This window comes from Clytia hemisphaerica, unplaced genomic scaffold (assembly GCF_902728285.1).
Source record: "Clytia hemisphaerica strain Z4C2 unplaced genomic scaffold, Clytia hemisphaerica genome assembly, whole genome shotgun sequence".
Classification (NCBI taxonomy): Eukaryota; Metazoa; Cnidaria; class Hydrozoa; order Leptothecata; family Clytiidae; genus Clytia; species Clytia hemisphaerica.
Genome location: NW_027104247.1, coordinates 99,753 through 122,988, shown reverse-complemented (window position 1 = coordinate 122,988; position 23,236 = coordinate 99,753). Strand labels below are relative to the sequence as shown.

Genomic DNA, 23,236 nt, shown 5'->3' with positions numbered 1-23,236 from the left:
GATGGTTAACACAGATATCAAACGTCACTCTTACACCTGAGGAGACTTGGTCAAAACTGTGCACCTTCCTCGAAGATGAGCTGAAAATCCAACACCAGAAGCTGACAGTGAAATCAAGCATTCAAGACAACAAGACCGATAACAAACGTCCAAACAATCAAGATTCATCCAAACGAACTGGATCAAATCACGACTCATCAAAGAACAACGGGACTCAGAGGTATGGATTTTCTTCTTTTCCTTCCATACCTCAATCTGAGCCCATTTGTTTTATCTGTGGTGCAAAAGACGGAACTGATGAACATGTATCCACTCTTGGTCCTGGAGGCACGAGGATTCTTCAGTACTACACCTGCAAGAAGTTTGTAGAATTAAGTCCAGCTGATAGACTCTCATTATTAAGAAGCAAAAGATACTGCTTTCAGTGCCTTTTTCCAGGTGCTGATGCTTCATCGCCTAAGCACAAAGAAGGGAGATGTCAACGTGATTACACCTGCCCAAATCCTATCCACCAGAAGTATCCAACCAAAAAACACGTCCTTGTTTGCAACGACCACAAGGAGGATCAAGTCAACAAAGATTTGTTATCAACTTACAAACAACGCTGTGTCCGAAGCTCCAATCTGCCAGAATTTTCCAAAAACATCAGTTTATCATTTCATGCACATGAATCGTTCAAGACGACTCCAACATCTGGTGATAAAGAATCAACTGACCAGCGTGGTATCTACATGCTACAAACAATCTCAATTGACAACACCCCATACACTATCTTCTATGACACAGGGTGTAGTGACTTTATCGTCAAACGTTCAGCCATTCAATCACTTGGTTCAAGAGCTACAAAAATGTCATCCCAAGTTACGTCCATCGGTGGAGTTGGTCAAACATCATTGCAGCCATTTGGAACCTTCAACGTCAAAATCCCAATGCACGATGGCAATTTAGCATCATTCAATGGTATATCACTTGATACGATAACCGCTACCTTTCCACAGTATCCACTCACTGATGTTTACACGGAGATTGCTCAAAGCTACCACTCATCCGATCATTGTTCAACTCAACTTCCATCTGTACCTTCAAGTATCGGAGGAGATGTCCACTTCATGGTTGGTATTAGCTATTTACGATATCACCCAAAAGTCGTATATCAACTTGCGTCAGGACTGACGATCTATGAATCAGTTTTCAACAACCAAGATGGTGGTCGTGGGGTTATTGGCGGACCTCATGAGATTTTCACGAAAACTCATCAAACATTCTTCAATCAAACCAACTTCCTTGGATTTTTGAGTGATCAATTATCATTGTACCGAACTGGAATTCAAGTGAATCCAGATGTCAACAAGTTATTTTCTTACTCATCGTATCCCATCAAGCAATTCGAAGAGATAGAATCAACTGGTTCAACCATATCTTATCGGTGCATCAAGTGCAGAGAATGCAACGATTGTAAGAATTCAAACATCCCAGAGGAAATCAGCATCAAAGAAGAATATGAGCAGAACATCATTTATTCTTCTGTTAAAATCGACCCTGATACGAAAATTGTCACTGCAACTCTACCCTTTGTTGCAGACCCTCTCACCAAGTTGGCACCAAACAAGAGCATCGCCCTGAAGATATATCAATCAAGCCGAATACGCCCTTCGTTCGATCTCGACATCCTTCAAAGATCAATATCCCAAAGTTGACGAAATCCTTCAACACGACGTCTATGTTGATGATTGTATAACAGGTGCATCAACTATTCCAGATGCACACCAAAGAGCTGATGAGATTGAATTCGTCCTGAGTCATGGTAATTTCAAGCTAAAAGGAATCACGTTTTCCGGATCTGATCCACCAGAACAGCTAACGGATGATGGTGTCACAATTGGCGTCGGAGGCATGATATGGCACCCCAAAACCGATGAGCTCTCAATCAATATATCCGAATTGAATTTTTCAAAGAAACGTAGAGGGAAGAAATCAAATGAAACCATCAATATCATCCCAGAACTATTGACAAGACGTCACTGTGCTTCTAAAGTTCGATCTCCACGAACTTTCAACTCGACAACTCGACTGGGATGATAAGATTCCAGACGAACTTCGCCCAATCTGGCTAGATCATTTCGAGATGATGCAAGAGATTCCAAATATCAAATTCAAACGTGCTGTTATTCCCTCAGATGCAACTTCATTAAAAGTCAATACCGTAGATTTTGGGGATACATCTAAATCACTCATCTGCACTGCAATTTACGCTCGTTTTCCTCGACCTCGTTGGGAATTTTCATCACAACTCATTTTCGCCAGAACTAAAGTCGTACCAAAGGATTACACTCTACCTCGGGCAGAATTATTTGCTGCTCTTGTAAACACTCACATAAGCGAAATCGTTAAACGATCATTGAAAAGTCTTCATGATTCATCTATCAAGCTGACCGATAGCCAAATTGCAATGTACTGGATAAGCAATCACGACAAACCTTTGAAAAAGTGGGTTCGAAGTCGCGTCTTAGAAATCCTTCGTTTCTCGGACAAGAAAGATTGGTACTACGTCCCAACAGATCAAAACCTTGCAGACCTTGGCACCAGAAGAGGAGCCACATTCCAGGATATCGACCAATCATCTAATTGGATCAATGGACATCAGTGGATGAAGCAATCACAGTCATCATTTCCCATCCAATCAGCATCTGAAGTTACGATCTCCAACAAACAGATGGTTGAAATCAACAAAGAACATACTATCGTTCAAAGTTATCACATCTTATCATTCAAAGAAACATCTGAAAGGTATAAATTCTCTCAATGCCTTCTGAACCCAAATCAACACAAGTTTTCTACAGTTATTCGTATCATGGCAATCGTCTTCAAGTATATTTACACTCTACTCAAACGTACAAAAGATAAATCTCGTTCACAACTCACCATGATGAAACATTCAACCATTCTCATTAACGATGACGAGATCAAAACTGCCGAGACGTATTTCTACAGGAAAGCATCACAAGAGATAATTCAATTCCTTCCAAAATCAAAATATGAAAATATCACCAGACTCAACAACAATGGAATTTTGGTGTACACTGGTCGAATCCTCGCCGATGATCAAGTATCCATAGTTGGACGTTTCACCAAATCAATGAAAGATTTATCTTCAACATCCTTTTGCGTACCAGTTATAGACAGAAGATCACCAATTGCATATAGTATCATCCTCGACACACATTGGAATCATCCAGAAGTCAGTCATGCTGGGATAGAGTCCACACTTCGCTATGTCCTCAAGAAAGTTTACATCCTTGAAGGTCGAATTCTTATCAAATCCATCAAAAGTTCGTGTCAACGTTGCAAGTTTTTGGCCAAACGAACCATCGACATGGCTATGGGTCCAATCTCCAGATGCAATATCACCATAGCTCCAGCATTCTTCTACACCCAAGTCGACCTATCTGGACCGTTTCAATGCTACACACCACACCACAAACGAAAGACAGTTAAAATATGGTTGGCTGTCTTCTGCTGCTGCTCTACATCAGCTGTCAAAATCAAGGTTTTGGACGATTATGGAACAACATCATTCATCCTTGCTTTCAATCGCTTCTCCTGTGACCACGGTTACCCGAAACGACTTCTTTATCAAGCCTGCAAAGAAATGCAACTTGATTTCATTGATATCAAATCCAAACTGATGAAACAAGCACGTGTTGAGTTCGAATTATGTCCAGTTCAAGGCCACTCATTGCATGGAAAAGTAGAACGAAAAATTTGTGAAATCAACAGTTCGATCGAAAAATCTGTTCACAACCAACGTCTTTCAATCCCTCAGTGGGAAACGTTATCATCATCTATTGGCAATCAAATTAACAACTTGCCCTTGGCTGTTGGTAACATTGTGGGAGACTTCGAATGTCTCGACTTGATAACGCCGAATCGTTTACTAATGGGACGAAACAATAATCGTTGCCCCACTGGCATTCTATCATCTACCAACCCATCAAATATCATCAAGGAGAACCAATTCATCTTCAATGTCTGGTTTGAAGTTTGGCTTCTCGTCCATGTGCCAAAACTCATGCACCAGCAAAAATGGTTTACATCAGACAAAATCAACGTTGGCGATATCATCTTGTTCACCAAAAACGAATCAGTTCTGTCAAACTCGTACACCTATGGAATCGTCAAGAGGCTCGAATTCGGTCGTGATGGGGTGGCACGTAAGGCCATCATTCGATATCGTAACGAAAATGAAAACGTATTTCGAGAAACAAAGCGAGCTGTTCGATGATTGGTCGTTATTCATCACGTGGACGATTATGATATGATGAAAGAGTTGGGTGAAATGGCTTTATATGTTGATTTGATTCGTAAATGAATTCGTAAATTATGGTAAATGTTTGCTTTTTTGGTGGGAGTGTAATGTGATTCATCAAATTGTTACTATATTTAAAAAAGCAAAAATATTTTATAGTTCAATTTTCAGTGTCTTGTTTTTGTCAGTGTCTTTTTGTCCCCAACGTCCTTTGTTTTCCCAGTGGTTTCTTTTTCAGCGTCTTTTCTCTCTCGTGCATTCTCGTGTTTCATGCGTCATTTGTTTTGTTCTATGTTTTAAAGTCATTTATCTATGTTATCAATTATTTCAAACACTTTGTCAGTTATTATCATTTTGTCATTTAGTCATTATCTAGTAATTAATTATTTCACACGCATTTTATTTAATTATCATTTGATTTCTCAAGAGTGTTATATATTCATTGTTTTTATATCTTGTCAAACTAGTTTTTTTGTATCAAATCTATTATAAAAAGGCCAACTTTTTCTCACTCGCTACTCAGTCACAAGTTGACTACGAGAGAGTCAACATCAATATGACTTCAAATGACAAATGACATAATCAGAATTTTACTTCAATTTCAACTTTGTATTTTCACTGGCTCACATTTCCAGCACACAGTCTTGGCCAGCTGTTAGGTTTTTCTTGTTTGCACTTTTTCTGTTTTCTTTGTTTCTTTTTGCATAGTGACTGTTCAGGCCTTAAGTTAAGTTAGACTCTACTTGTCAAATACATTTATAATTCAAGGCTCAATTTATTTTGTTAATTAGAAACTTAGGAATTTTCATTCATTTTATTTCTTAGTTTGAACTTGAACCTCAATATCAATTCAATCAACGTTACAAATTCTTGACTGTGTGTGTGCGTGGACTTACACAAATGTTCTAACAAAAAGAGCTCAAAGAAAGAAGATACGATAGCGCAAGGCAAAAAGACCAGATGTAGGGCTGAGAAACGAATCACGGATCCCGCCAAATTGGCAGATGCTAAGAGTAAACGAAAGAAAGGTATCGTTTCTTTCAATCTTTGATTATGTAGTCTATAGTCTGAAAATATTTCAATTATTGAAAAAATGATATCCAAAAGATAGCAACGAGAAGAAAATGACCATATCGGTTACTTATTCACAAAAAAATCGTGAAAATTCTAATTTAAATAGTACAGAGCTGGGAAAGAATCGAGTGTTTTAAGATCTAAAAATTATGTAATTTCTTTTCAGGAATTCTTTCCAAGATGTTCCAGTACGAACTAACGACAGGCGGAAGGGTTTATGTCGAACATGACGACAAACGAAAAAAGAAGAAAGTAACAGAACGGTACTCATCGTCAATGGAAATGATGCATGCGAAGAGAATGGATCAATTTACAACATTTTCAAATTCTTTTACATCACCCAACCAATCTATTTGTCCATCTCTGTCCCTTGGTCCCCACCCACTCCCTTGTATCCCCAGCCCTGTCCCTTGGTTCTGCCAGTTCTGTCGGATCTCCACCCCTGTCCCTCGGTTCTCCCCACTCCATTGGCTCCCCAGCCCTGTCCCTTGGTTCCCCAGCCCTGTCCCTTCGTTCCCCAGCCCTGTCTCTTGGTTCTCCTAGTTTCCACAGATCTCCATCCCTGTCAATTGAAACCCATGCCATCTCGCTTAGTTCCCCCTGTACCACAACCTCTCAGACTGGCAATGTTCAGAGGAAAATTGTGTCAATAGTGACCAGTGCTCCCAATAACATTATCGTCCAAAAAGCACTTGAAACAAAACTGACACCCATACAGAGCAGTGCCGGAAAAACCATGGCCATGCACAAAACTATCGAAACAAAACTAGCATCCATACAAAGTAGTGGTGCAAAAAATATTGTGATTCAGAAAGCTGCCAAAGACGTTATCATCCAAAAAGCACTTCAAACAAAGCTTACACCCGTACAGAGCAGTGCTGCAAAAACCATGATCATGCACAAAGCTATCGAAACAAAACTAGCATCCATACAAAGTAGTGGTGCAAAAAATATTGTCATCCAAAAAACAAAGACACCAAAGCAAACATTCGGAGTAAATGTACCTCTGAGCCTTCCAAAACCATTCGAGCATGGGTACTGTTTAACACTAAAAGATCAAGTGTTAAAAGAGAAATCACCATCAGGAAAAATAGTAATCGTAAATAATGAAGCTCCTAAAAATAGGGCCCCATCTGGCTTGTCCAAGAAAAAGTTGAACAAAGGGAAAAAATAGACTTGGTTGCCACAATCTTATCCTTGATTTTTGGTTACACAAATGAACACTTTTGTTACATTGTCTTTTAAATTTGGTTAAAAGTTTTTTTGTTAATATATTGCCAATTGAAACTTTATAGTTTTATTTTTGAATTATTTGAAACTTTATAGTTTTATTTTTGATTTATTTGAGACTTTATAGTTTTATTTTTGATTTATTTGAAACTTTATAGTTTTATTTTTGATTTATTTGAAACTTTATAGTTTTATTTTTGATTTATTTGCTTATGTTTAAAATTTGATGATAACTTAGAATATAAAATCAAGAAAATAATAGAAATTATATTCTTTTATGCGTGGTTTGTTTTTCAAAGAGTTGTGGTCTTACGTCATAATAGTTTTTGTGGTAATTTTAAGGTTAATGTTAGTATTATTTACAATAAACTACTTAAACTGAACTACTTTTGATATTTATGAAAACAATGTAAAATTATTATATTTTACTACTTTACTCTATTGGTATCCAATAAAATCTCCTGAACGAAAACAAAAAAATAGCTTCTACACGTCTCTCTATTACTTTCCCGTTTTCTTCTTGGTAAAATTTGACTAAATCAAAAAGAATAATTATAGCAAAGAAATTATTGAAAATTGTTTGTACAATTTTTTAAATAAGCAACCCCAGACCTGAAAATAAGAAGCAACTAAAGATTTTGTTTATGGTATTTTAGGCACTATCTGAAATAAAAAAACGATATTTTAATGCTTAACTTGAAGTATTTTATATAAATAGGGTTTTTAACTCAAAATGTTGGAATTGTCAATGTTTTCCTTCAAAATCCATCAGCAACTTTTAGGCTGAAATTCTAAAAATACTTAGCACCTTCAGGCCTAAACCTAAAATCTTGCTTACACTTTTGTGCTTAACCAAGGGGGGGGGGCATTATAAAGTGTATATCGTTAGGCTTGCTTTTCCCCAAAATTGAGTGAAGATTAAGAACAAAAAGATCTAAAAATTTTAGAAACAATAATTATCAAAAAACTTTGTTTGATTAATTATTAAAGAACTTTGATTGGATTCCCGACCATTTGAATGAGGTTTTTAGCACACTAAAGGGTGGGTAATGAGTTGGATACAATAAAACTTTTCATTATTTTGAGTCTTCACTTGGACTCGCAACATCTTCAGGAAAAATCTTTATCATGTCATACTTTATTGATTCCAATGAAGTTCCATTAAGATGGGCTTGCCAATACCCCCTACGTTTATCTTTAAGGTTTGATCTAATGTTTACTAGGTCATTGCAAAGAACATCACCATATATATTATAAACAGTTTGAGGATTTTTATGATCAAGATATCCGGATTGTCGCAAAATAGCTCTCCACTCAACCATTTCCTCGCCAAGTAGTACAACTCTTGTACTGGTATCGGGTGACAAACGTAAAGATTCACATGCATTTGTATATATTTTGTCCAGTGTATCGACAGACCTTGATATCCTCTGCCAAGTAAATTTGTCAACCACTCCTTTAGGAGCCATTAGCTTTTGACGTTGAACTTTTTGCTCAAGAAGGAAGTCACCACCTTGGTTCCTGCTTTTCACATTGTGTGATGAAAATGTTAAATTTTGTCATGTCTGTTCTGCTACTACTTCAGGAAGTGTTGATTTCATTAATAAATCACGTGGTCAATTTCTCTATACAAGGGATGGTTAAACCCATAAAACCAATTGTTAAAGGCATAACGCCCTGCATCACTAACATCAGCATCATTATTGCCAAGCCCAAAATTTAACACTATATGGCAAATAAATCTTGTTGTTGCGGAATTGTGTAAAAATAGCCAATCGTTAAAACCATCAGGAGTAGGATATTCCTTCTTATCTTCTACACACAAACGAATGAGCTCCAGGACTGTACCATGGAGAAAGATTTCAAAAGATTCCCAAGCTCGGTGGGTATCAGTACAGCTAATAAACGTATTATATGCATAGGTCGAATTGAAGTTCAGAACGTCTTGTACAAGTGGTTCAAAGCACACTCTGTCCATGATCTGAAAATAATAAAATAGGTATCTTTAAATTCGATTGCTCAAAATTGGTGAAAATTGACCACCGCCTTGTACGCTTTGGCAGTATCCCCTCAGAAATAGGTCAGATTAAAGGACACCTCTACACAGGTAATTTGGGATTATTGGGAAGATTACAAAAATATCTGTTTAAACTTTTTTTTGATTTTTTGATGAAATAATCCGAACATCTAACTTAAATTTAACCTAATTTTGGCTGAAATTCCATTTTATTGAAAAATGTCAAAGAGTACATACATTTTTACTTGACCTTCCCCTCCCCCTCATATACTTTCATGCAATTTTGGTGGTACCCTCCCCCTTAGAGCGTACCACTTTTTGAATGGCCCCACCACCCAAGGAATCAACTCAAATGTGAAAAATGTGCTTTTTACCTTAAAAAATCCTTTCATTTGGTTCATATCAAGTGACCAAGACCAGGTTGCATAGCTAACCAATCATATGCCTTTGGGTTTCGATCAATGAGTCTATTTGCTAAACAGTATGGTGGGCCATCGCAGCCAACAAATGTCCATTCTCTTCCTCTCCCAATGGCAAGGTTCTCCTTCAGCTGCTTTAAAATAAGTTCCAAGTTTTCATAGCTGTTTGGATTGAATAATATTGGTTCACCAACCTTCATAGGACACGTGTTGATGTTTTGCGTTTCACCAAGAGGGAGATATTTGCCACCTTCAGATGTAGTTTGCTGCTCCCTTTTCTCTTTGGTTTCTTCAATTCTTTTAACTTCAGAACTACACTTGTCGCATTTTCTCTTTCTCGGCCCATACAGTGCCTTGCAATTCTAAAAATTTTTAAATAAAGATTCATTTTTTTAAAGCAAATTTTTACGTGAAACATAAAAATATTATGGTAGCGGTACAAACAAAGCAAACTAATATTTTTAAAGCCTATATACCTAGTTAACAACCTGCCATTTCTTTACTCCTTCAAGTTCCAGTGGGCAAAGTATTTATATATACTTTAATGATATAAAAAGCCATGAATGAGATAAGAGGAATTAAAAACACTTTAAAATATCAAGGTTGTACAGTAGGGTGCCTACCTCATTTGTGCAAACTCTGGTGTGAGTAGACATCAACTGTGATACTCTTGCAGATACTACTTTATCATCGTCCTGTTTGAATAATTCAATCATCTGGTGAAGATAGTTATAGCGACACCTGCGAAAGATTATACAAGTGTTTGTAATAAATACTTCCATCATTTCTTGTTTTTGCTGCATAGATAAACTAATGCCCCAAAGATTTGGTTTATAACTTGCATTTGTTTGAAGAGACTGAGTTGTATTAAGTAATATGTGGAGAGTAGTGGTAATTACATCAGCTGCACCAACTTTGTCCTTAGTAACTCTGTAATTTTTAATGATGTATCTGCCAATGTTGTCTATGAATGTAATTATCTCCCCAATGATACATGTTATTGGCAGCTTCCCAAATCCCTTCAGCCAAGTTAAATATGTTGTGTACCCACCACCTGGTGTTAATTTACCGTTCAGTACAGTTACTATTTTCGAACCGGAAATAAATGATTGTACAACATTAGCTGCAAAATGGTAAGGGAAAATCCACTTTAGGTTACATAACGAGAATATTGTCTCCATAATCATTATTACTTGGTACTTTACTTGTGCTTTACGTTCAGCAGAAATATCTCTTTTGGATAATCCAACAAGAAGAGCAAGAAGGAAAGAATCGTATGATCCAATGTCATTTTCAGGTTTCATTGTTTGCAGATATTTAATATTGTATTTTTGACAAAGTACTGTTCCATGTTTTCTAATCCTTGGATGCAAGACCAATTTGCCAAGTGTTTTAAAACATTCCTCCCAAACTGTATCATCAACTGTGGCTACATCAGTAGAAAATGCTTTTAACGAGTCAGTGAATGATGTCACAGCAACATGAAGATGCTGATGATGTGAAATTTTGTCGCTAGATGAAATTATACATTTTGTTTTTGCAATACAAGCCTCACAAAGATAGCTTTCTCTATCAGTGAGGAAGCGATGATCTACAAGGAAACGTACAACTTTTACATCAACTTTAGATTTTATTATGTGCATGACACCATTTTCAACTGTAAAGTTCTTCCAGGTTTCGTGGAAAGAGCATGAGCAGCTGAGTTTCTTTTTCTTGACTTCAACTTCGTCTACTCTAGCGTCCGCCATCTTGAAATAATTTCGACTGTAAACATAATTTTGCTGAATCAGCATAAGATTTGGCTTTTCTGTTAAATTACGCATGCGCAGTACTAAAAACTGAATATTTTCTCAGCCCGCTCAAATTTTACCCAAAAAACAGGCTGAACTTATTCGAATAAATAAGAATTTGACATTTAAAGCTAAATTTTGACGCGGATTTTGAAATCCAAGTCAAAAATTGGAATTTTGTTCCTTCTAGCCTAATTAGGCTACAATTTCTGGCTTAATTAGGCCATCGTATCCAAGTTAGGCCAGAATCGGCGAACATATCCTAATTTGCAATAGTTCCTGACTGTTAATGTTCTGTTGGACTGAGACGTGTACTCCACCTCGGGCCCAACCGGTCTAACCCCCAAGGACCCGATGTCGGGCGCGCCCGGGCCGTCAAAATGGCCGGAAATGTCTTTTCGGCTGACATCGACGTCCCTCCATGAGGGGACCCAAGCGAACGCCCGGGAACGTTGGAACTGGTCGGACGGCTCGCTCTCCGTTCCTCTAGTGTGGCCCGACTCGAATCCGGTCCGTGGGCCCTTCCGGAAGTCCGTCTGGGCACCCGGAGGGGCTCCCCGTGGGTTACGACGGCAAGATTTCGATTCTGGACGATTTTGGACGAGCCCCGAAAGCCTTCCAAGCCCCCTCGAGCCTTGGGAGGCCTGCCAGAGGTTCTCCGCCGTCCTCCGGAACCTAGCAGGGTCCGTCCGGAGGGAACCAGTTCCGGCGATAGGCCGTACCGGAGGCCAAACTGTCCCCCCGCGAGTTGGGACCGAAACTAATAAAAAAAAGCCGGTCCGGACAAGTCAAGACAAAGCTCAGAACATGTTTGCCGAATATCCCCCGCGAGGCGGAACCAAAACTGATAAAAAAAGACGGTCCAAGACTGAAGCCACTAAAGCTCCGCGCTCGACAACCTCTGACTGGAGTCAAAAATTTGGGTCGCTCGTCCAATTCGCACTGTCCACAATGTATATTGGCGTATTACAAAGCAACCTATCATTCAGAGTACCAATGTCTGAACATGAGTTGAATAGTGCATCTTTGACCAGCAGTTCGAAGTCAGCACAAGACCATACGGTATATTCACATATTGGGTTTCGAAAGAACATCAATTGTATATTCGACGAAGTAAGTTAACGTCCAGACAGGTTGGTCCGCACGGCTATTCAATTTGCTAGCTAGCCGAAAATTTATGCGATTAGGGACAAGCTGTTTAACGGGTACCAACCTGTCTGGAACCTCCATTTAAGTCCTTTAATTCAGCGCTACATTACTCAATGGGCCATTGATTCCCTCAACAGATTATTAGCAATGTTCACGTTCCTCCGATTGATGACGCACCATCCGAGGCAAATGATGTTTATGAGAAAAGCTTCTCTTCGTCACATTCTTCACTCTTTATTTGACAAACGAACAGGAAACTTGAAAGTGTAATGCAAGGTGAGCTGACAATTGTCCAAAACTTGAATGGTTGGTCTACAACACACCACAGTGTCGGCATACGGAGTTGTGTTTTAATTGATTAAAAGTTCATAGGTGTAGGTGAAGTCCAACACCATCAATGTCAGATTGAAATGAAGATGACATTTGCGCTAACTTCTGCGATTGCTACAAGTATACTAACTGTCCGCTTACACATGTTTCTCCATCTATTTGCAATGAAGGGATTACGACGTAAGTTATGTTTTAATTCTGTTTATTTAATCGAGAAAGCTTTAAGGGACAAAGACCTGAAACTATAACGTCAAACGACTATTCGATACTTCATACAATTGATGACGCACCATCAGAAGCAAATGAACTATCTGCCAATTAGATGTTATGATCCTGAAGATTATGAAAGCTGTGACGGCAGTTGGTCCACTTGACAGCATCACCAAAAAGAAAAACTAATTTTATATTTATTCATTGTTCGAGTCCAATTAACGTTAATATGAAAACCTTGACCCCCGATACGCTAACCTGCCGTTCGCAGATTAACTTTAAAACTTAGGACGAATAGGGACGATACGACAGGCTAGCGAAGGCGTAAAAGTGCCTGATACCGACTTATAAAATTGGTCTTCACTGCCCATTGTCTATAATGTGTGCCGACGAAAATACGATGTATTCACCTGTTGCGTTCCAAAAGGACATAAACTGGAAAGCGACGATGTATCTCCATATGATTGCAATGAAGGGATTACGACTTAAGTTCAGTTTTAATTTAATTCGATAAAGGTGCCATTTAATGATGCTCCTTCGGAAGCGAACGAGGTCGAAGCTAATTTCTGGACTTCTATGTCGACGTTACAAGCGAAGCGATAGTGATTAATTCTTCAGTTGTACCTGAACACTTCAACCCAGAAACTCCAATTATTGTTGCCAACATGAAAGATTAGGTCTGTCGATGCACTCTGGACTTCTATGTCGTCGTTACAAGCGAAGCGATAGTGGTAGAACTTCTGCGCATTTCAGCTAAACACAGTATTGTAGATGAGTCAGGAGCGTCAATTCACAGTATCACCGAAATCAAGTGACAAGTTCAAGAGACAACTGCGCGACATGATTGAAGCAAGCCACATGCACATGCCCGAAGTGATTAATTCTTCTTCAGTTGTCCCTGAAGACTTCAACCGTTGTACGAATGTAAGTTTTGGGTCAGACACCTTGACCCCTTATACGCTAACTTGCCGTTCGCAAATTAGCTTTCAAATTTTATTACGTATAGGGACGACACGACAGGTTAGCAAAGGCGTCAAAATGCCTGAAACCTCTTCTTTAATGTTTTAATTAATGACGTACCAGTATAACAAACCAACATCAAACCAAGCTACCCCGTGGAACTCGTCCCAAAGAGGAACTGCCACACATTCACTAGAAACCCCATGGTTTCGTCATCGTGAAGAGTTCCAGCGAGGCTTTAGTTCGGCGAACCGAACCTGTGTGACTAAATGGTACGTTTCTGACACAGAAACTTTAGCATTAAAAGTCCATGGCTGCTGGTGAAATTTGTGGAATAACTAAAATAAAAGCGACGTCAAAATTCGAAACGCGAGTGTAATGCAAGGTGAAACTGTCCATTAGTTAGGAGCACACAATCCACAAGCACGCATACGAAGTGAAGACATGTTGACATGCTGTGCTACTGATGAAAATGTTTGCGAGCAAACGAATACGGAACTTAATGAATGCAATCTTTGAAGGGCGGTTCGTCGTCAACGCAAGTAGAACGCTTGGTCCACAACACACCAAAACGTCGGCATCAGAGTTGTGTTTTAATTATTTACATTTTTTTTCCTGAAAGAAAAAAACAGAAGTTACGTTAACATGCACGGTTAAGAGTCGAAATAAGAAATAAAAGCCTCTTGAATACTCTAAAAAGCACAAAAAATACAAACAAGCAGCAGCTGACATCATGCTGAAAACCGCCATACTTGAAAACGAGCAATGTTTACAAACGCTTGGTTACGTTTACCATGACTTGCGGAATGACAAAAATTAGATTTTATCTTAGCGAGTGAGTCGATCTTTAAGATATTCGAGATTGTTCGAGAAGCCTCCAAAACACTTTCGTTTTCTAATTTATTTATTACACCGCCGCCGCGAAAGGCTATCGTAATACTTTCGCTATGCGAAATTAATAAAGCAAACTTATGAGATGATCAGAAATGAGAGAAGAATGAAATTTACAACTATCTTACATTTTCATTGGCATTTACATTAAAGTGAACATCTGATTCCTACAAAAGAAAGTTACAATAGTTCAATTCCTGTGCTATGTAGTTATCAAAAAGTGAAGAAAAAATTACCCTCTACCCCAAGAGTGGAAATCTGCGTGGTCAAAACTTTCTACAAAAGAATATTTAAAACTAAAATTAATTTTATGCCTTTGATTGGCATTATTGAAGATAAAACTATTCGATGAAGATGTAGAATGAGATACACACTCCGATTTGCAGAGATCTATCAGAGACCTTCTTAGCAACTAGGAGGTAGAAATAGGATCATAGAAAACCTACATCTGGTTTGGTATTTGATTCTTCAGCATTTGATTCTCCAGCACTTGATTCATCAGCATTTGATTTTTCAGCATTTAATTCATCAGCATTTGATTTTTCAGCATTTGATTCTTCAGCATTTGATTTTTTCAGCATTTGATTTTTCAGCATTCGACTCCACAGTTCCCACATTTGACTCGGCAGTACCAGCCTTTGATTTACCTCTTTCATCATTTGACTCACTACTTTTGATAGTAGGTTGGCCATCCTTTTCATTTGAATTGTTACTTCCAAAATTTGGCAGAAGACCTTTTCCACTGGGCTTTATGCATCCATTATCTGGCTCTATATTTAAATCTTCCTTTTCTACATTTGAATCACATACTTTATCCAAATGACCCAGAAAAGAATAAAAAAAATTCGGTAGTTTTGCTCATTAGAGCAAAAGCGATCACTTTCAAATTATAAGAATAATTTAATTGCATTGGTTGATGACACTTTGAGTGACCAACATAAAGAAAGAATTATATAAGATTTTTGTTGATTTATGATTGATAGATAAATACATTGGACCCGATAATCGAAATGATAGTGGTCGTTTTGAGAGATAAAATTTGTAAATCATCACTGGGCAACGAGAAGAACCGTTACCAAACATCTTGGGTTGCGCTGATCTGTGAATCTCTCAAAGACCATTTTGTCTGGTTTTGGAAAAACTCAGCAAAGGTGAGAAATTCGTTTCCTTCTTCATCAACCTTTCATGTAAAATCTTCAACCTTCATTATGTGATGCTCCTGACGACCTCTCAAACCGAAATGCATTGTAAATTGCCACCAGATAGTGTTAATAAGGGAAAATGCATTTTCAATACCAAATTGACCACACTCCCACAGTGTCTCCTCCTCTGCTCTCGTTAAGCTGATCGCCTTGTTTGGTCTTTTTGCCATTCCTTGCTCTCGTAAGAACCTAGATTTTCCTTCTAAAACAGCTCGAAAACTTGTAAACTCTCTTTCTTTAATATGATAGAGTAGTTGTAATGTTTTTTTTCAAATAACGGTCAATGCCAGATTGAAGGTTTGCTAATGAGCCAGGTTCGTAGTCTTTACCATTTTTTTTTTACTTCAGCAAAGAAGCGTTGCAACATTTGGTCAAGTCCAGTTGTTGCTTTGGTTGTTGTCGCTGGTCAGCTCAAGTGTCGAATGTTCTTTTACACTGACTGGTAGATTTTGCAGTATTAGAATTTTTAGATTTTGCAATAAATTCTTGAATTTCATTTTCATCACAACTACCAAAACGATCCATTTTACGTTATTTTTCTTGTCAAAAAGTTTCCCAACAGCCGAAAAAAATTTCTGTTTTGTTTTTGTTTTGATTTTTTTACGATTCAAACGTTTTTGTTTTGGTTTTTGTTGCCGCTTCCCCAATCCCCCAAAAGTCAACGCGGTCATATTTCCATACTACTGTAGTCTGAATCGCAGACCTCTACAAAACCCCAGGTAGTATAGGTCTGCTTAATGATCTACCAACCGCTTTCCTGTTCGTTTTTTTTTTAATTCGATGTATTTTACAGAATCTTGGCAAGGTAATAATTTGATTGACATTGATATGCGCTTAAAAAACGATCGTTTCGAACGTTTTTAATAGAATGTTTGCATTTGAAATTTGAATCCCAGACCAGAAAAACAAAACAGAAAGAAAGGTAAAAAACAATCTGATGCACGCATTTTCTACAGTTTGTAAATTTATTTTTGACTTTTGCTTTTATAAGATATCTGGTCTGTAAATTTATCAAAACTTTTCCTTCAGCTCCTCGGTCGAAACTCAAAAATACAAATATGAATTAGTAAACAACCAAAACACTCCAATCTTTTCAAAAGAATTGAAGCTACGTACATAAAAAAGTTAAACACAAAGGCCACACATACGGTATCGAAAAGTGAAATGCTAAAGCTGAAGAAAAGTTTTGTTTATTTTAACATTTAACAAGGGAATCACAACACTCCCTTTTGTAGAATCATATAAAGAAGTAATGTCAGAAATATTCAATGTAACTCCAAAAATGTACTGTATAAACATAACTAAAATACCTTTAAACAATCTGCAACATATATGTAGAACTGACAAAACGATTATCTGGAGCCAAAGTGATCAACGAAACCAATGTGGTAAAAAATTGTACACTCATACAAGTCCAAATTTAAGCATCAATATGTAGTTTTAAGAAGCCAAATTTGGTTGGTGCACATAGAAAATACATCAAGGCACTTAAATTTTCTAATCTTTTACAAAATCTCCACATTAAACAAGAAAGGAGGAAGAAAAAGAAGCAAACTTCCTTCCGCCTACTATTTTTTCGAAATCCGAATATATTTTCCAATCTATGATTTGGTGCCTCACAGAAAATTTAAACATTACGTAATGTTATATTTGTAGACACTCGCCAGCTAAAAATGTCTTTAGCTGTATATCGGACAAAGGAAATATCGCTTATTAAGCATCCTTTATAAGAGGCACGAATCCGTCAGTGGATGCCAGCAGCCTAATTTCCATACTATAGAAATATGAAATATCGCAAATATCTCAATGCTCTCGACCAATCAAAACGCTGATATTTTTTTGGGTCGGCAATTAGAAAAAATAACACTGACTAGACTCTTTCGTCTTTAGAAAAACATGTTCAGAGAAAACGAGAAAGATTAGGGTGCTTTGAAACTAGAGCCACAAATGAAAAGGAGTCTGGAATGAAAATAATCTCAAATAAAAATAATTTTTGAAATTTTGCATTAAATTCAAAGGCAAAATATATTGCAACCGTTCTCGTATTTCCAGTGATTTTTATTGCCAAACACTCATGAAAATGAATGATGAAGTTATATGAAAGCTTATGAAATAAGGTTTTTCCATTTTTCGAAGCGAGAAGAAAACAAAATCAAATAAAAAATGAAAACGTTATTGATAATCTCAGTCCAATTTACTGGAATTCACTGTAAAATAAGCTTTTCAACTTCCTATGTGATAACAATCTACGTCGCAGCCCATTACTTTCGGCATCCGGTTAAAAGTTAGGTTTTAAAAAAAGATGGCGACTATTGATTTTTCTTTCTCTATATGTTAAACAAAAAGTTCTCATAATCTCATTATGTGAAGCTTTTGAGGGAAAAGAGAAAAGTTTTCGTAGATGTTTTTATGTTGAGATTGATAAGAGAGGAACTTTAAAAAAGGCCAGAGGGTCCCTTTAAGTAAGTAGAGCCCTATGTTTCACTGGAGCACTTGCTGAGAATCCTTTGACATGTCTTGAAATTCATTGACGAAATGACCCTTTTGAGGTTTGAACGACTTACACTAGTAAATTTTAGTTAAAGAAGTCAATTCGTATTGATATAATATGTGTTTTATGTTTAAATGCGTCATTTCCTTCTTCTCTTTCACTCGTACGGCCACTCGAATACTGCACGCCAAACCGGGCTCTAGGCCAACTTTTCAAGCATTTCGATAGTGCATCTTTCTTTCCTAATCGCTTCTCTTCTAGATTGTGCTTCAATTCAATTCAAAACATTTATTTACCCGAATGAAGGGACACCAAGTTTAGAAAACCTAATTACGAATGGTGCAACCTAATAAAAAATTAAAAATAAACTTTCTTCTCTTTTATCTAGATGGCGGGTGACTCAAGTAGCAACGAAAAGTTCTTTATATAAGAAATTCTTGAAGGCTAAAGACCCTGATCTCTAAGCCCAAAAACATACTAAATTTAAAGAGGCCCCCAGCCGACCCTCAATTCACGCAATCACGCAATTTTTTTTCGAAATTCACGCATTCACGCAAATTTTCCTCGAGTTTCACGCAATAACCCGATTTTTCAGGAAATTGGAAAATTTTCGGGAAAAATCGGGCAAACATTGGAAAATCGGGAAAACTGCACATGATCGGTGGAAAGAAGTGAAAATTCACGTATTCACGCACAAAATAGCCCAGATTCACGCATTCACGCAATCAAGAAGTGAATTTTCATGTTCACGGAAATTTTTTCAATTCACCCATTCACGCATTTTTTTTCCAATTTTCACGCATTCACGCAACCGAAAATGCCCATTCACGCAACCGAAAATGCCCATTCACGCATTCACGCAATCCGCTGGGGGGCCCTTTAAAAAATACAGGAATCTGCTTTCGAAACTCTTGAGAATGAGTAAAAACAAGTATTACAATAATTTCTTTGCTGAGAACAAACATGACCTAAAAAAAAAGTGGAATGTAGTTAATGAGATAATTTGCACCAAAATCATTTCTGATCTCTCGCCTAAACTTCTACTAGATAATAATCGCGAAATAACCAGCGACAAAGACATAGCTGAAATTTTCAATAATTTTTATGGCTTGATAGCTGAACTTACAAAAAATCAAATCCCTCGGACTAACAAATACTTCACTATTCGTTTCAGGCAGATTGCACCCACTGCTGTACTTAAAGTTATCAAATGATCTTGATGTTCAGAAGGCATCAGAACCTTCAATTATTCCTACATCCTTCCTTAAAATGATATCTCCAACTGCAAGCACCATTTTATCTCACATCTTTAACGTCAGCATTAAAGAAGGCATCTACCCTGATGTCTAAAACATAAAACCTTTACACAAGAAAGACTCAAAACTAGAAGTTGGTAATTTCTCTGCTATCCAACATAAATAAAATCTTCGAAAAACTCCTTCATTCTTCGAAAGCAACAACATCTTTAGTGAAAAGCAATTCGGTTTTAAAAAAGGTCACAGCACTAACCATGCTGTGATTGCCCTTACTGAAGTTGTCAGATTAGATAATGGTAATTTTGCAGCTGGAGTTTTCATTGATCTTAAGAAGGCTTTCGATACAGTAGAGCATACCATCCCGCTACATAAACTGGTTCATTATGGCATCAGAGGACCAGCTCTTGCTTTACTCAGGTCTCATCTCTAACCGTACTCACTGTGTCGAAATAAGAAACACACATTCTGACCATGTCCCCATCAAACATGGTGTACCTCAAGGATCTGTTTTGGGCCCCCTGTTATTCATCATCTATATTAATGATCTCCATCGCTCCCTAGAAAACTCCGTAACTATTCATTTCGCTGACGATACTAGTCTTATTTGCTGTGATAAATCTATAAAACATCTGCACAGAAAGGTTAACAGAAATCTTGCTCTATTGGTCCATTGGCTGAGAGCAAAAAAAATATGCCTTAACGCCTCAAAAACTGAAATAATTCTATTTAGAAGTCCCAAGAACACTTTTACTACAGTATATGGCCCCCAAAACGGAGGCGGCCCCCAAAACGGAGGTCGCCCTCATCAGAAATGAGTATGCTTTAAGTATATCATATATGTACTCAATGTATACTTTCGGTGTACAATTTAAAGACATAATAGATACAATTTAACTATACTCCAAATATACATTTTGTATACTTTCATTATACTTTTCAGAATATACTTACAGTAGGTGTAATTTTAGACATTTAAAATATACTTAAAGTATACTCTGGTTGAAATTAAATTGAGCTAGTAAAACATACTTTAAGTATACTTAAAGAAAGGGAAATGTCTTTAAAGTATATTCCTGAACATCAGCTTAATTCATTGGCAAGAAATACCTTTTAAGTATAGATAAATTTACTTTAAGTATAATTTTGAGAGAAGAACAATTTGACTCGCAACAAAAATTGGAGTACCAGAAAGAAAACCGAAACCATAACTCTCTAGGAGCTTATGCACTACCTATTTAATTGACGTTATTACTCCAGTCATTCTTTCTTTTATTGTTTACCTTAAGTGGATTAAATTTTGTGTGGATAAATTTTTCGCATATTCAGGCAATTTTTGCAAAATTTAGTCCACAAGAAATATGGGAACCTACAGATTTGCGAAAAAAATTGCATGTAAAATTTTTTGCAAAATATTAAACTATTTTAAAAATCATTTCGATAAATATCTATACCTTTTAGAGTCATAAAATTTTCAGACATTTGAATGGAAACATATACCTCCACTGCAAACCAAGAATCTGCGTATGGCTGGTAGACAACAGATGAGCAATAAGTAACCAAAAGTTTCTTCTTTGTCTCTATTGTGTACACCCAATATTTATCATTTTTTATATTTCAGCTCTGTAAAGATAAAAGATCAAATAATAATACATCAATCATCATCATTGCTTAAAGCCATAGGAAATCTTTAAGTATCCAAGATCCGACCATAAAATGCTGAGTCATCATAACAAATAAAAAATCGAAATTCAAATTTTATCGGGTCTTTTATCAAGAATTCACATAATTAGCATAATTCTCTACACGAATATTTTTAAACAAAAGATTTTAACAATCAAACTTCTCTCAAATGAAATGAGAGGAGAAGAATTTGCAAAACAAACAAAACCCTCTCTCCTCCTTATTGATTTAAACTTATTCTTTTAAATGCTACAATATAAAAGACTATTAAATAAAAACAGGATGAAGGGTAAGGGTGATATCTTCGGTTGTTTTAGAAGAAAAAAAGTAATGTTTAAAAGAATAGTCGTGTGCGCATGTGTGAGAGAATAATGCTTTCAAAATAGACGATAATTTATCGTTTAGTCAGATCAGTATGCTGACTCAGCAGACCATGGTTGGATCTTTGCGGGGGACCTCGGATACCCCCTTAAAAAGCCGTATACGTTCTTTAAAGCAACTACCTCTTCTATATACAACAAGCAAACACACGACAGAATTTGTAAGTTTAAAACCACAAAAGTGACAGCTGGCCTGATGAAAACAAAGTTTTAATCGAATCTTTGGTTGGCTTGTGCTAAAGAAACAAAATGCTGTTTTGGTCTCATCTTTTGTTTAGGTAAACATGTGTTTACATCTAATTCCTTTTGTTCAGAGGTCAAAATTATTCTATTACTTAAACGGGATAAATTTTCCCGGTGATTAAATTTTGCTGTTTTCGCAGATTTGGGTCTTATCCGCAAAAGAAACCCCAATGGAAATTTGGCAGTAAAAAAGGCACAAGATCGTGAAAATATTGTCTCTTTATAGTGCCATCCGCGAAATTAAGTCCCTGTGAAATCTGATGAGCTCAACCGCAAAATTTATCCCATTAAAGTAAATATATTTATAAAATTTAGAAACTGATTGTTGTTTTCTTTATTGATATTTATATCCTAAAAGTAGCATTTAAATTATACATAAGAAATCTTTTATGAAAATAGAAATGTATATAGAAAAATTCATGTAGAAAAATGAAATAAATGTTACAATATTTGAACAAATTTTTATGCATATATTATGAGTGGTAATTATTTTCACGAGTGCCGGAGTCATCAACATAGTATGTACGCAAAATTTTCCTAATATTTGAAACCCCTCCCCATGCAGAGAAAAATTGAAAAGACGCCATAAATTATGGTTTTGGCACTTTTTCAGGAAAATTTCATAAAATCATTATAAAATGCTATGGGGTGATTTTTTTCCAAAAATTGCAAAGTGCCCCCCCCCCCTACGATCAAGAACAGTAAGTACCAAAATCATAATACACCCAAGGTAAGTTTTTGAGATAATTTCAATACAATATATACTCTAATTGAAACAAACTACAATGATAACAAACTATATCAAGTCAAAACTTATTACTGAATCAGCGAACTAAAATACAGTAATTACAAAATGCTGTCATAGAACAAATTTTTGACATCCGAAAACTTTCAAGACATTAAACTGTAGGCTGCACGCATCACCTTTGATTTGTTTTGATATGGGGATTATATCGTCTACAATATTCTTGTCCCGGCTTACAAGGTCTTTTCTATAACTTTAATTTTGATTATGCATCATAGCAATATGACTTCACTTTTTGTTAGTTTGATGAATGAAAACATTTATTATTATGAAAACAACAACACGATATGACAAAATTATGTAAATGCGTATGCAACTTTTGGTCAACTAAATTTTGGAGTAACTCTCAAAGAAATTTTCAACATGATACAAACGCATAAAAATGCTATACATACTAGTTGTTATATTGATTTCGAAGCTTTAAAGATTTTCAACTTTTTCAATAACTTTTCGCGAGCATTAACTTTCGCGAGTTGCCCTTTCAAGAATTTTCAAAGACATTTACTTTCGCGAAAATCGCGAAACTTTCTGGTCGCGAAAGTTTGTACGCCTAAAGTAATACAGTGAGTCCGTAAAAAAGGAAATAGAAAATAGTAAACAAAAAATCCTCATAAATCATTTCATATGGAATGTAATTAAAGTGTGCTCTTAAAAGAGAAAGCCATTCACAATGTAGTTAAATTTGATGGTTTGATGTTTCTCTTTTATGTTCTTTATTATTAATCAAGTTGTTGAAACACATTAATTGCACCCCATAAGAAATAATTTATGAGGATATTTTGTTTACCATTTTCCATTTCCTT

The 23,236-nt window shown here is 36.6% G+C and overlaps 2 protein-coding genes across 2 annotated transcripts; one reads left to right on the top strand and one right to left on the bottom strand.

Moving 5' to 3' along the window:
• The first annotated feature begins 2,125 nt into the window (after window positions 1–2,125).
• On the top strand, window positions 2,126–4,282 carry LOC136816383 (uncharacterized). The gene has a single exon (XM_067072712.1). The coding sequence runs from the start codon at window positions 2,126–2,128 to the stop codon at window positions 4,280–4,282; it is 2,157 nt and encodes a 718-aa protein (XP_066928813.1).
• Window positions 4,283–7,680: 3,398 nt separating this feature from the next.
• Window positions 7,681–10,806, bottom strand: LOC136816347 (uncharacterized). The gene is made up of 3 exons (XM_067072668.1): window positions 9,670–10,806; window positions 9,002–9,408; window positions 7,681–8,591 (listed from the first exon to the last, which is right to left on the bottom strand). The coding sequence occupies exons 1-2, from the start codon at window positions 10,792–10,794 to the stop codon at window positions 9,025–9,027; spliced, it is 1,509 nt and encodes a 502-aa protein (XP_066928769.1). The 5' UTR covers window positions 10,795–10,806; the 3' UTR covers window positions 7,681–8,591; window positions 9,002–9,024.
• Window positions 10,807–23,236: the final 12,430 nt, after the last annotated feature.

What these genes read in the sequence shown, in the direction of transcription:
- LOC136816383 (XM_067072712.1), top strand. Translation starts at nt 2,126, where the DNA reads ATGATGCAAGAGATTCCAAATATCAAATTCAAACGTGCTGTTATTCCC.
- LOC136816347 (XM_067072668.1), bottom strand. Translation starts at nt 10,794, where the DNA reads ATGGCGGACGCTAGAGTAGACGAAGTTGAAGTCAAGAAAAAGAAACTC. An exon ending in CCAGAGTTTGCACAAATGAG is followed by an intron (nt 9,409 to 9,669) that starts GTAGGCACCCTA and finishes AAAAATTTTTAG; the next exon opens with AATTGCAAGGCACTGTATGG.